General features: G+C 38.0%; 1 protein-coding gene across 4 annotated transcripts in view; it reads right to left on the bottom strand.

Moving 5' to 3' along the window:
* PATJ (PATJ crumbs cell polarity complex component) overlaps positions 1-14640 on the bottom strand; it is a 391357-nt gene that overhangs the window by 171491 nt on the left and 205226 nt on the right. For all 4 annotated transcript variants that reach the window (XM_077768086.1, XM_077768084.1, XM_077768085.1 and 1 more), the window contains one exon: positions 7566-7657. In XM_077768086.1, coding sequence (XP_077624212.1) covers positions 7566-7657 — 92 coding nt within the window. The remainder of the gene's footprint in view (positions 1-7565; positions 7658-14640) is intronic.

The following is a 14640-nucleotide window of genomic DNA, read 5'->3' as shown; positions in this document are numbered from 1 at the left end:
AAGTTCTAAATAATTGTTGTCAGTTGTGCCGAGGAAAAGGTGGCCCATAAAGTATCTGGCAGTGCAGGTTGGTAGGAGGGTTGATGTGGAGAGCTTGGGACTGGACTGACATGATGACTTAGCCTAATAAGCTCGTGGAGGCTCTTTTTGAAAGATAATGCAGTAGATACCCTCAGCCATGCCTCTTTATCCTGGCTAGGAAAGCCCTCATGATGTTCAGATATCCAGCCTCACTATAAGGGAAAGGTGACGTCTCCCACCCCAGGTAAAAATGCAGGATAAATCCTGCCTGATTCCTCTGAGATAATCATGGTAATCCAATCTCATTTCAAGAGCCAGTGAATGGTTTGGCAATGGAAACAAGTCATCCTGGAGATCCTCCCTGGAGACCTGCTGAGGGGTCTAGTGCTTTGCTAAGGAAGTTCGAAGAATAAAAACTTGTTAGAATCAAGGCTAAAAGCCTACAGGTGACAAAAAACGTGCAGAAGGAACCAACTATCTTACTCTGGTTGCTCATGATTTGTTCAGATAGCTCACTTTAATCACCCTTCTCATCCATTAAGATTCTTTGGCAGCAAGCAAGAGAAATGAATTTGGACCAACTAAAGCAAAGGGGAATTTATTAAAGGGATACAGGGATCTCACAAAACACACGCAGACTACATGATCAGATTTGGAACATATAGGAACTAAGAGGCCTCCAGAGGACAAGGAAGCAGGAAAACAGAATGATGTCACAGCAGGACCCCCCCCATAAAGGCCCTGTGGTTTCATGAATAAACGCCATTTGTATAAAATCACTCACATTACTTGTTTCCTGTTCTAAGCAAAGGTATCATATTGCCTAAGCTTAGGTCACATGACCAACCCTAGACCACATCTCAGAAGTTACACAGAAGAAGAGAGGCATCTAGATGTACTGTTTTTACTGTTCCACCATAGTACATGCATTGTGTGTGTGCGTGCGTGCGTGTTTGTTTTGAAAAGAAAGTCCACCTAAGGAAATAGACATTCTACAAGGAATGGTGAAGTACCGACCAGCCAAAAAAGAAAGAAAGAAAAAAGAAAAGAGAAAAAAGAAAGAAAGGAAGGAAGGAAGAAAGAAAGAAAGCCTGCCCAGACACAGTTAGGTGTTGGAGTGCTAAAAGAAATTAAACAAATATAGTCATAATTCCCCCAAGTTGGTACTACATTAGGAAGGGGAGTAACAAAGAAAAGGAGAAATTACCAATTTCTTAAAATAATGAAATAAAATTGATTTTCAAAGATACTTTATAAGTCATGCAAGAAAATTTGGTAGCAACACTTTATCTAATATACTGAATTCATCCAATTCATGAAAGGCCCTGCAAAATTTTGGGTCACTTCAGATTGACTAGCTCCAATTACCTTCAAAAAAGGGAAAAGTTATGGATTCTGGGGATATTCAAAAGAATACGCCACAGGCTTTCATGATGATTCCAGAAATGGAATCCACCCAATGGAATCATAACTGGACTAAATGTACAACTTCCCAAGGTTACCATAGTAGGTCAAAGGGAACAACACTTCTTGTCAACGTCCAATGTCTTGACAAAAGATCAAAACACAAAACACTCCTATTCTACCTTGTTCTTGAACTAAAAGGCTTATAAATTCTACTTACAAATATAAAATCAATAAATAATTAAAATTACTCTTTAAAATGGATAGTACAATAAACAAGCACCAAAGAAATTAAGAAAGAGTCAGCATTGCAGAGCACCTGAGAGACTCACATTGGTCTACCATATGGTCCCACAAAACACAGAAACAGAAGAGCTTTGAAACTGAAGAGTGTCTCTAATTTCCTTCCTCCTGCAAGTCCTAGTGCTAATGACAGGCCTCTTCCTTAAATCTTGTCATTATCTCATGGATGATATTTTATTGTGTATTTGAAAAGGGACATTGCATTCTATATGGTCCATGAGAGTCAGAAGAATGCTTCCTAACGGATTTCAAAGCAGGTGATGTACACAGCTGTACTCATCCAATGATACTTTCAACCATTGCTTTACTTGTAGAAGTCAATGTTCAGGTACATTGTGTATAATATCCAATTGCAGAAACCTTTGGGTTTCTGAACATACTATAACTTTGCTTACTTATCCTTCAGGTCTGAGCTTCAGCAGCTTTCTCTGTAATACTCTCCCAAAGGCTCCAAAGGTTAGGGTAACTGTGTCTTCTATACATACTTAAAGTACCCAGCACCTTTATCACTGGATGAAGTGATATCACACTGCTTATTCTCTGCCTCCTCCTTTAAGGTAGAGATTGTAGTCTTTGTATCATGGACTTCACAGCCCAAACACAAGGAGGCACCCTGCAAATACTTGTTGAATAAATGCATGAATAGTTCTTTATGAAAGTTAATTAAACTCATGTTTATTTCCACAATCTTTTCCCCCTCTTATTTAGATATAAAGAGCATAGTAAGGACTACATTCAATTCGCTTCTTCAGATGGACTTCTTCCACAGATGACTGTGACATTCACATTAATTTCAAGTCAATATCATCTTTTAGGGATATGGCCAGAGGATAACGGGCCACACTTATATTTTTAATGACAAAAACAAGACATATGTTCAATCAATACTGTACGGTAGCTCCCACGGTGAGTTCACTTTGAGTCAGTAGGGCTTGACAGCCAGCACTAAATCTTTCCATGGGGTTCAGTTTCACTTGGCCTCCCCTAGCCCCAGGAGTTTTTATAACAGTACACATTTTCCACATGTAATTAAGTAATGAAGAGTGAGTTGTTATACATGACATTTAATTTTCAGTAGTGGGGGAAGGTATGACAAGAGCTGCAGGCAAGATCATTAATCTCCTCGGATCCCTGCACTGCCAGATACAGCAATTCATTCTTTCTTGGGTATTAATATAGCTCTCCTCCTATACTTAAGTTATAGTGCTCGTGTAGAGGGGATAATGTCAAACAGGAAAACCCACAGAACTGAATGTGTGGTATATGGCAAGAACTCAAGATTGTAAAATGCATCTGGATTATCCATTGTGAAATAATTTAGTATACCAAAGTTCCTATATGTCATAGGCACAAGTACATGATTACCAGATTGTCCAAAATCTAATTTGGGGGAAAAAAAGGGTGGGAAGAGTGATTATGTAAGTCATGTATACATAGCAGCAACTTGCTAATTTCACTAATGACTCACAGACCTCTTGTGAATTAAATATCAATTAGTATATGAATAAATACAAGTGTTAAAAGAATATGACAAGGATGTGATCACACAAATGTGTATCACTATAGACTAAAGGCCCTAGTTAATTAAAATGTTGCCTGCAGCATATTTTAACAGCCTTCTGTGATTACTGCTAATCATAGTCTGAAATCTGTGGCTAGTTCCCATTTTTATCTCAATTGTCAATAAATTTGGGAAAAAATTGCTGAGGCATACGAGCCAAAAATTTCTCTATAATGGAAATGCACAGAGAATCAATAATTTCAACTAAGGAAGGAAATATTACCAAATAGAAGCACTACCTAGAAAGAAGTACAATTTATAAACATTACTTTTTAAAGTAACATTATATAGCATAAATTGGGCAGCTTAAAATATAATTGCACCTGTTGTGCTGAGCTGATTTAAGTGTTAACTTCCTGAAACTTGATAGCAAATCAATATTGAACTGCTTTAAGATGTGGCACAAATCTTAAATAAATAGGCACAACTAGAGTTCTTGTACCAATAGTCTGCAGGAGGTAACCTATAGGCAGAGGTTGAAAAATGTATCTAATTGAGTGATGAACTAGATAATCAGTCTAAAGGAGAGAGGATGATACATTGGGCAACATCTAAAATGCACAGATTACCACATGTTAATAGGACACCAGCCTACCATTATACCCCCACTGGTAACATGCACAGCAGATGAGCAATGATGTATCTATGTTTTATTTCCTTACGTGTTTTATATCATGACACTCTCTGATATTATTCACCTCAGTAAAACCTATTCTATTTTATTGGCATGGGGATTAATTCATGTTAATTAGACTTCTCTTTATAATACATTCTTTCATTAAATGGTACTCCTTGTTAGAATGTTAGGTCATCATTTCAAAGGAGGAGGAGGAGCACCTGCCTGGCTCAGTTAGTGGAGCATGGAACTCTTGATGCTCTTGATGTCAGGGCCATGAGTTCAAGTCGAACTTACTTTAAAAAGAGAGAGAGAGAGAGAGAGAATGGGGGGAGCAGCAGCAGCAGACACAAGACTAAAAGAGATGTTTTAGGCAGGTTGTGTCCATGTCTCTTATTCTAACATTTATTAGAAATGGTTTTATATAAGAGTGCCTGGGTAGATTAGTTGGTTGAGCATCCTGCTCTTGATTTTAGAGCAGGACATAATCCTAGGGTTGTGGGATCAAGCCCCACATGGGGCTCCACATTGAGCATGGAGTCTGCTTAAGTTTCTCCCTCCTTCTGTCCCTCTCCTCCATTCATGCACANTCATTATGATGTTAATTAAAATTTTTAAACTGTGAATGTGCTTCACAAAAAAAAAAAAAAATCCAGATTCTGGAATGATACAAAATACATATGAAGGAGTGGTTAATCTTTATCCTCCTCTTTCCTTATCTCTAACTTCTTTTTTCCTCTTATTTCCTTCCCTTTTTCTGCCACCATTATCATCATCATCTTCATCACCATAGCAGCAAACATTGCTGAGCCCATACTGCCAGACAATTTATATACATTAAGACATTAGAAAACTCTATGAGCCAGCTATTTTATCTACATACCATAGATCTGGAAACTGACCAAATTCATACACTTGGGGTATTCTAGAGCTGGGTTTCAAGCCCAGACCAGGTGAATTAGGGTTTTCTCTTTTAATCACTTAGACTTATCATTCAGGCTTGCTTTAGAGAATTCGTCACTTTAGGTAAGAGCTCTCAGTCAGACTAATAGTTCCTTCCCTTATGGAAATGGAAGCAGTAATTAATAAAATGTTGGCACACAAATTATCAGATACATATCTACTGAGTCAAACAAAAGGTTGTCAGCAGTGCATACATCTGTCTTGATTCAATTTAAACTAATTTTCCTTTACAGTCTCAAAGTGGATAGGACAATAGATTATTCAGAATCACGCCTACATCTATTTTCTCTCTACTAAGGAAGATAGGTAAATTTGCCCCAACTTAGATTATTTGGGAAAGTACTGAGGAGAGAGACTTAAATACGAGAAATATTTTCTAAAATAATACATTTATCTATATGTATCTTTTTTTCTGTCATCTTTAAATCCACAAAATCAGTCAAACTGACTTACTATGATTGCTGCCTTTGGAGAATAAATAATCTGGAATTGCTTAGAAGGAGCTGCAAGGAAACTTATTCAATAATGCTTTCTGAACGTCGACAATGTGCTATGGTGTACTATAATTTAAGAAAGATTCACAATTAGATTACATGTTTTGAATGTACAGTGATACTTCCAAATTGCTTAAAATCCCTTCTAGTAAATAAGTATTCTGCGACATCCTCAATCATGCTTATACCACTAATTTACTGAACAAATTATTTCTTTGATTCTGATCTCTTCTGAACAATCAAAATTGAAATCAGCAGACACTAAATTACTGGGGCTTTATTACTATGATTAAAATTCTCCTCAGCTTTCTCTTCTGTCTTCTAAATAATTTCAAATCATGTAACCTTTCTTTCTTAAAAGAGGAGGATTCTATTTCCCAACTACTTAATTGCATTAGACGGTTTCCTTTGGATCCTATTCAATTTTCTTTTTGCTCTCTTTAAAGTGGGATGACCCAGCATGGGTGATAAAAGCCCCACAGATGGTGAAGAGGTGACTGCGATGTTAATAACCGTAATAGTTGCAGAAGTGTCAACATGCTGAGCACTAAGTGCAGACAAGGGTGAGTGCTGTGTGTGCCTGCTCATGGCATCTTCACAGGACTCTGCAAAGTGTTCAAGCCTCCACAGATGTCTGTTGATGGACACCTTCCTCTCTGAGTGGCTGACCTTTCCTCAGGTCTGTTCATGTTCTCAGCATCTACTTCCTATTTGTAACCTCCGGCAACAGGAAGGGCAGAGAAACCCAAAAAGGAGATTGGTACCTAACGTAGGACTTCAAGGTGAGTGAACCAGAGGTGGGCCCTAGTAACACACAGAGACAGAAGAGAAGGAGAAAGTATTCTGCCTTTGGAAACAAGACTGAAACCTGGAAACCCAGGAAGTACCACCGAGTAGGAGAAAAGGGTACCAATGTACGATGTCTTCTGGAGGAAAGCAGCAACATCATCCTGTGAGGCTGACGTGACAGCATGGGAAGGAATACTTCGATCCCTTTTGTTAGTGCCCATATCTGGGAATAAAACTATCCTTAATCCCAGTGGTCCTTGGGAATGCATAGCTCTTACTGACAAATAACTAGTAACAGTAGGAAGAGGAATAATGATCATCAATGTCATAAATACCATTGAATACTCTTTCAGTCTTTACATGAGAAAGTGTTCAACATTTCAAATTTTTGACATGTCACAGTGAATGAGGTATGTGCTTTATGACTCCCATTTTATAGAGCATACCTGAGGCCTGGAAGGAAAAGAAACAGTGAAGGTTAACATACAAGGTTAGTTACATCACTTAATGATAATCCTGATTCATCAGTTATTTTGGCCCAATAAAAGAAATAAAACATTCCATTGCTGACGAGGCAATAGTAACTACCACCGAGGAGAATTCCCAGTTCTGACTTGCTTATGACAAAAGGACTCAGTCAAGTAGCAGGCAGGGCACGGGAAAATGTGGAACCCCAAACACAACACATGACTCTAGACAGCAGAGTTCACATCTGCTCCCCTCAGGATTTCTCACCAGCATTTGATTTTTTTTTAAAGTTTATTTTGAGAGAAAGACAGAGAGAACATGAGTGTGTGGGGGGCAGAGAGAGAGGGAGAGAACGAACTCCAAACAGGCTTCATGATGTCAGCACGTGGCCTAATGCAGGACTCGACCTCATGAACTCTGAGATCATGACCTGAGCCAAAATCAAGAGTCAGAGGCTTAACTGACTGAGCCACCCAGGCGCCCCACACTAGCACTCTTAACATGAAGCTCCTAAAATGTTCCTGGGTTCTGCTTTCCTGCTCATTCTGGGATGAAGACATTAATGAGTCAGCAAACGTTCACACGATGGTGACAGGTAGAAGGAAGCTAGAAGGCTCTATTTTATTTATAGACAGGATAATCAGCTCCAGAAAGGGAAGAGAATTTAAAACAGAAATACAAATACTAGCCTCAACTACCAGTTCTATCATATGAAATGTAAATAACAAGAAAGCCTCAAAATGGAAACAATCCAAATGTTCCTTAAAGTGACAGTTAAAAAAGGAAAATGTATTTTTAGGATATGGTGATTTTGTGAGACAAACCAAAGATAAAATATAGTCTTAGAAAATAATAACATCTCCAGAAGAAATCTTAGATTTTATTTATTTTTAAAGATATTTTAATTTTAGAAAACCAGATGTATGTATGTATATATCTATCTTACCTGATGAAAACCAGCTTGACCTTTGATGGGGCAGTCTTAATAATGGCAGATGCATTTTGGTGGCTTCTTCCATACAGGATCTGATTGTTTATCTAATGGGGAAGAAATAAAATGCACTTGTAAAAATGCAATATGCATGTATAATCTGTATAAAAATATACATGTATATATTTATACATATATACAAATATGTGTGTTTACTTGGAATTAAACAATGAAGTCCATTTATTTTTAAGTGGGTCCATATAGGGCTCCTTAATGCTAAAAAATCTTTTTTTTTTTTTTTTACAAATAGTTTATTGTCAAATTAGTTTCCACATAACACCCAGTGCTCATCCCCACAAGTGCCCTCCTCCATGCCCATCCCCCCGTACACCCCCACATCCATCAGTCCTCAGTTTTCGTCACTTAATGCTAAAAAATCTTAATGTTGTTTGTAGTATGGATTCAAATACTAATTCCAAATAGCTATTAAAATCTCTTAAATTGAGTTTTGAATGAAGTTAATCAAGAGCATACAGTCCTTGAACCTTCTGCTAAACCTCGAGAGAGCAATAGTTGAGCTAAATGCAAAAACTTTATGATAGATGTACTTCCTACAGCCTTTCCAGATTTCTAAAAAATGTCAAAAACAGACCAAACTGTGGTATTCACCAGAGCTCTGGAGGGCCCATTAAACACGATTCTGTAAATGTGTCAAGGTTATTACATAGCACAAATTTTGTTACTCTAGAAGAGATAGATATTATATCCCCATTTTAAATCAAATTTTAGATCAATTGTATGGAAACATTTCACTACACACAATCAGTGAGCCATCTGCTCTTATCCAAGATATGGCGGGGTTTTAACTTGATTGAGTTTGCCTAAATAAGCTCTAAAAACATTGACATTCTAAATTTTTTTACTCCAGATTTTCCCACTGACAAACTATGATGACAGTCATAATCAATCTTTTAGTTGATCCAATTGATAATAGCTCATACAGTTTTGGCTTTTCTCCTCCTCTTAAATAACTAGTTAATGATTTATACTGTGTCAATTTAACGGAGGCCTTGAAATTGTCTATTTAAGAGACAGTACAGTACACTATATAAGGAAGAGTAAAAAGGGATTTCTGTTTTTTTAACTATCATTTGTATGTCCTTGAGGTCTCTGAAACTTTGTGTTTGAAGATATACCTGGAAAAGGTTTTTGTCATAGCAGTTTTAATTAGAAAGTGCATGGAAATGAACAGAGGATGGGGTTATCTGAAATGGAGCTCATCCATCATCTTGAAGTGGTAAAGTGAGGATGTACATCAAACAAAGCCTGTTGCAGAGACTAAACTGGAACTACCTTCTCACTAGGCCCCTCATTCTGTCAGCTTTTGTTCTTCACCAAGGTAATCAACCTCCCAGAAACCCGCTGACCTCCACACTATTTCCCTATGCCTCAGTTTCCTCTTTTTTAAAAGTAATTTAAGCACCTACTTCATAAAACTGTTGTGAGAACTATAGGAGATAATGCCTTTAAATTTTATTTATAATCATCTTTTTTTGAAGTTTACTTATTTGAGAGAGAGAAAATATGCACATGCGAGTGAGGGGGTAGGGGCAGAGAGACGGGGGCAAAGGGAGAATCCCAAGCAGGCTCTGTGTTACCATGAACTGTGAGATCATGCCCTGAGCTGAAACCAAGAGCCAGATGCTTAACTGACTTTATTTATAATAACCTTAATACACAAAGAATTATTTTGGGAGTGTTCAAAATCACTCATATTTTCTGCCAAGGTTTTTACCTTTTTTAATATCATGTATTTAAAAATGTGTCTATCCTCTGTATGATACTATAATGATGGACACATACCATTACACATTTGTCCAGTTCCACAGAATGTACACCACCAAGAGTGAACCCTAATGCAAACTACGGACTTGGGTGATGATGATGTATTGATGCAGGTGCATCAACTATAGCACATGCACCACTCTGGAGGGGGCATGTTGGTAATCTATAAGGGACATGTGGGAAATCTCTGTATCTTCCTCCTCAATTTTGCTGTCTAAAAAACCATATATGTATATGTCTGTGTGTGTATATATTGAAGTGTCCACCATTTACATTTTTTAATGTTCATTTTTGACGGTGGGGGGGGGGAGGGAGAAGGAGAGGAAGTGAGCACAAGTGAAGGAGGAGCAGAGAGAGAGATGTACAAAGAATCTGAAGCAGGCTCCAGGCTCTGAGCTGTCAGCACAGAGTCAGATGTGGGGCTTGAACTCACAAATTGAGAGATCATGACCTGAGCCGAAGTTAGACGCTCAACCAACTGAGCCACCCAGGCGCCCCTGAAGTGCCCACCACTTAAATTATATGTTTTCTCCTAGTGCTTTCGTGGTTTTATTTAATATTTATATTGTATTACCTAACTTGTTATAAGAGAAAAAAAATGGTTAAATCATGAAATGATCAAGTGTCATGTGAAAAAGAATAATGACATAGGAAATGCTCAGATATACTAAACAGTAAAACTTAGTTACAAAATAGTATGTCTGCCATGATTACTTTTTTTTCAAACCCTATTTCTCAATCTCTCTCATTTGCAATGAACAACAAATAAGGCTCTTTAAATCACAATTGAAAAATGAGATGACATGTAGAATACGCCTGATTCAAAAGTCTGGCATTCAGGTAATTATTCACAAATGTCTTCCCCACTGTGTCTGGCCTCCGCTTTCAGAAAGCAGACCTATCAAATCTTCCTGTCTTTGAATCCTGTGGCACTGGATTTAAAAATGTTCTCTTGTCGCCCTGATGCCTCACCCGACGCGGTATAGTCAGTACTTGTCAGGTGGTAAGCACCAGTGCAGGCAGCGGGCATTTACTGAACTGAGCTCAACTTGCTGAGAGCAGGAAGTGTGACCTCCACTTGGTATTCGCACACAGCAGTGCTCAGTAAGAGATACAAAATTGCAGAGCCCTGAATGTAAGTGGTACTTGCATTAATCAACTACTACCATGCTTTCTCTGAGGTGGGCTCCAGTCTTCAAAGGGGCTGAGATTTTTTTTTCTTAATGTTTATTTCTGAGAGAGAGAGACAGCGTGAGCAGGGGAGGGTCAGAGAGAGAGGGAGACATAGACTCTGAAGCAGGCTCCAGGCTGTGAGCTAGCTGTCAGCACAGAGCCTGATGCAGGGCTCGAACCCATGAACTGTGAGATCATGACCTGAACCGAAGTCGGACGCTAAACCGACTGAGCCACCCAGGAGCCCCGAAAGGGGCTGAGATTTTTTTTTTCTTTTTAAAGTCTTTTTTAGACTTATGGTTCAGTCAGTCAAGCGTCCAGGCTTAAGTCATGCTCTCACGGTTTGTGGGTTCGAACCCCGTGTCGGGCTCTGTGCTGAAAGTTCAGAGCCTGGAGACTGTCTTTGGATTCTGTGTCTCCCTCTCTCTCTGACCCTCCTCTGCTCACGCTGTCTCTCTCTCTCTCTCTCAAAAATAAATAAAACATTAAAATTTTTTTTAAAAAAGTCTTTTTTATTAGCAAAAGCTTGAACATACAGAAAACTGAACTGTTTCATGTTTATGGATATGCCTGCTTTTTAGCTGTGATCTTCCTTTTTGATAGGATAAAATGTATGGTACTATTATTCTAAGAGGGAAAAATTACAGCCCAAATGAAGAAAGCAGGTCGTTAATTTTAATTTGTCTGAGAGTAAATCTGCAGTTATGTCTTCATGGTGCTGTTTGTGAATATTCATTCAGAGGCTCTGACTGTAGAAAGGCTGTAGAAAAGCTAGCTTGCTGTGGATGTTTTTGCCAGTGCCAACAATTGTGCCGTTTACTGTTATGGTAGCTGCTCCTGGCAGTGCTTGGAGGCCCCTGGGGAAACTTGGCTTTGCAGTGCAAGACCAGGAACAGAATAAGAAGCTCAAGACAGAGTGAAATATGATTTAGCAGGATTAAATCAAAAAGGAAAATGCAGATCTATGGATTTAAAAATCTAAGACAAAGTCTCTCTTCTGACTTCAGAAATACGTTAGCAGCCTGTGAGTTCTAAGACAGGAAGATCTCTTTTGTGTTTTCTTAGATCTTATTTAATATAAAACAACTGCACTATTTAAATGAAAGGCACATATAGCTTCCAACTGCATAAGCAGTTTTTGTATTTCTTCATCACTAAAGGAAACACACTCCAGAGAAAATTCAGTAAGTAATTAGAAAGAATATGATGCATTTTATACACAATTAACTTTAGACTGTCACTTAGTCTGTTTCTGAGAAGCTGCTGTTCTCTGAGGGCACTATTCTTTAAACAACAGATGTAGGGCATCTTCTAAGTATAGCGTAGGCAAAAAAGAAAGCACTCTATACCTCCTGGAAGTCTTTCAGGTCAATTCTAATTAATAACAGCTATCATTTATCAAGTGCTTAGTCTGTACCAAACATTATCCTAAGCTCTTTGGGCACAGCATCTCATTTAAATCTCAGAGCAACTGGGGTATTATGTACTTTCATCAGATGATGAAAGTGGAATTCCAAGAATTTAAGCAATTTGCTCATGGTGATTTAGCTATTTCTTTAAAATCCCATAATCCTAAAGCACATCTAGAGGTCACATCTGTATGGTGCACATAAAAATCAGATGTTTTTTTTTTTAATGTTTTATTTATTTCTAGGAGAGAGAGAGAGAGAAAGCGTGAACAGGGGAAGGTCAGAGAGAGAGGGAGTCACAGACTGAAACAGGCTCCAGGCTCTGAGCTGGCAGTCAGCACAGAGCCCGACGCGGGGCTCGAACCCACGAACCGCGAGATCATGACCCAAGCGAAAGTCGGACACTTAACCGACTAAGCCACCCAGGTGCCCCAAAAATCAGATGATTTTTAAAGTTATCCTTATAAAGATGTCTGTTAAATAAACTGAGTGGGAACAGGAAGGCGCTAGTGACCTACCGTCTGAGGTCCTAGAGCTCTGAGATACAGAAGTCGGAATCAAAGCACACAGGAAAGCCTGATAGTTGACTGCAAGGCTTTTCAAGTCCTAAATGCAATGTGGAGTCCCCTAAGACTACTTCTCTTTGCGCAAACAAATGGCAACCTGAACAATATTATATACTTACTACCCTTTTTCTCATTGTGCAGACACTGTGTAGATTGATGACCATTTAAATTTTTTCTGAGTCATGTCAAAGGAAGACAGCTAATATATTTCATTCTGGGGCAAATATTGTTCCCATTCTTTTAGAATATGAGTGATCATCCGGATTATCCAGAAATTAGAAATAACATGATCATGTTTTATTTACTTCCAGTAAATGAGTAGAGAAGTGCCTTTCCCAAAGTTTCTCTTTTTGAAGGCGACTCAGTGATAAAGAAAAAGAGTAATAAATTATTTAGATATGCCCTTATTTTTGTTATTATTCTTACTGGTGGGAAGAACAATCCTAAATTCTGATTTAGTATTCCCATTACACCTAAATTATCTTTTTATTATCTTAATAACTGAGATCTATAACTCTCCCATTCAACGATACCCATATATCCTACTTCTGGGACAGTCTAGTTCATGCTTGTTTAGTGATACTTTTAACGGTTCTCTACATCTTCTCTGAGCTTCTGTGAGGTGGCCACGTTCTGCCACATTGATGACAGAGCAGGAAAAGCCATTGCTTCCTGAGGTCCCCAGGCAACCTAATCTCTAGGTTCTGCTATTGCAATAAATTCTCCCCTGTTTTGTTAAATCACCTTGAACTAATTTCTGTTCTTTGCCATCAAAAAGTCTCCACCAATACTGTATCTGGGACCCCTAATTCTAAATGTTAATTTATACATTTGAGTGGTATATCTCTTTTTATCTTCTAGTTTTATGCTCTCTCAGACACTCAATAGTTTATCCTGGCATTCAAAAAGAAAAGAAAGAAGATGACAAAGGAAGAGGCTTTCTGTCCAAAGGAGATTTCCATGCTCTTGAGTTACAATTCTGCTTTTCTCATCTGTTTGGCTTCCTCTTCTGAATACTGACAAAGAGGGCTTCCTGAGACCCTCTCACATGGTCAGTAACTTCGATCTCAAGCTCAGGGATTCCTGGTCCCAGAAAGACATTAATACTTTATCATCTGTAAATTAACTCATCTTTTCCTAAATTCTGAATTTCTAGTTCAACGAGAACAGGGGCAAATGAGAGCAGCTCCAGATACAGCAGACAATAGCCTCAAATAAGAAACATCTGTTTTTATAAAACTCAGAAGTCATATTATAATGGATTTTCAATGGGATTCATATTTCCCTCATGAATTGGTTTCTGCTACTGTAGTGGAAAAGGAAAAAAATCAGAAAGCACTCTTTGAGATAAATTCTCTATATCTAGGTACAAAGATTAGATATTTAATTGCATTATTTTACAGTTTGTAGAAGAAGTAAAATTAGGGTTAATACAGAAAGATTCAGCAAAAGTAAATGAATGTAAATACTTTTGTTGTACTACATAAACTTTCACTTAAGAGGTCTTTAATGAGATTTGTTTTAATAAAGTTAATTATTCAAAAATATCACTCAATTTCCATAGTTCAACTGAACATGAATATAAATTTATGCTGGAGAGCAACTCAATTAAATCTCCTCAAAAAACTTACCAAATTGGAAGTCAAAGTTAATTAACTTAAGCTGGGATTAAAGATATTAATTATAAAAAACTAAAATTTAGTTCAAGCAACAGATTTGCCTGAGGTTTGAATATCATGTTATAATATAATACCCACCACCACCATCACCTGTGCCCATACTTTTATTAAAGTAGAGGGATTTATTCTGAACAGTTGAAAAATTATTATTAAAACTGAGCTAGAGTTCAGGTAACTGGAACTCCTGATAAAGAAAGCTGACAGTCCTGCTTCCTACTTTTTTTTCCTACCTACTTACTTCCTACTTACTTTTTTTTTTTCAATTTTTTTTTTTTTAATGTTTTATTTATTTCTAGGAGAGAGAGAGAGAGACAGCGTGAGCAGGGGAGGGTCATAGAGAGGGAGCCACAGACTCTGAAACAGGCTCTAGGCTCCGAGCTGGCAGTCAGCACAGAGCCCAGAGCCCGACGCGGGGCTC

This window comes from Crocuta crocuta, unplaced genomic scaffold (assembly GCF_008692635.1).
Source record: "Crocuta crocuta isolate KB4526 unplaced genomic scaffold, BGI_CrCroc_1.0 scaffold85, whole genome shotgun sequence".
Lineage (NCBI taxonomy): Eukaryota > Metazoa > Chordata > Mammalia > Carnivora > Hyaenidae > Crocuta > Crocuta crocuta.
The sequence above is the reverse complement of the archived record's forward strand: the minus strand, read 5'-3'. Positions and strand labels throughout refer to the sequence as shown.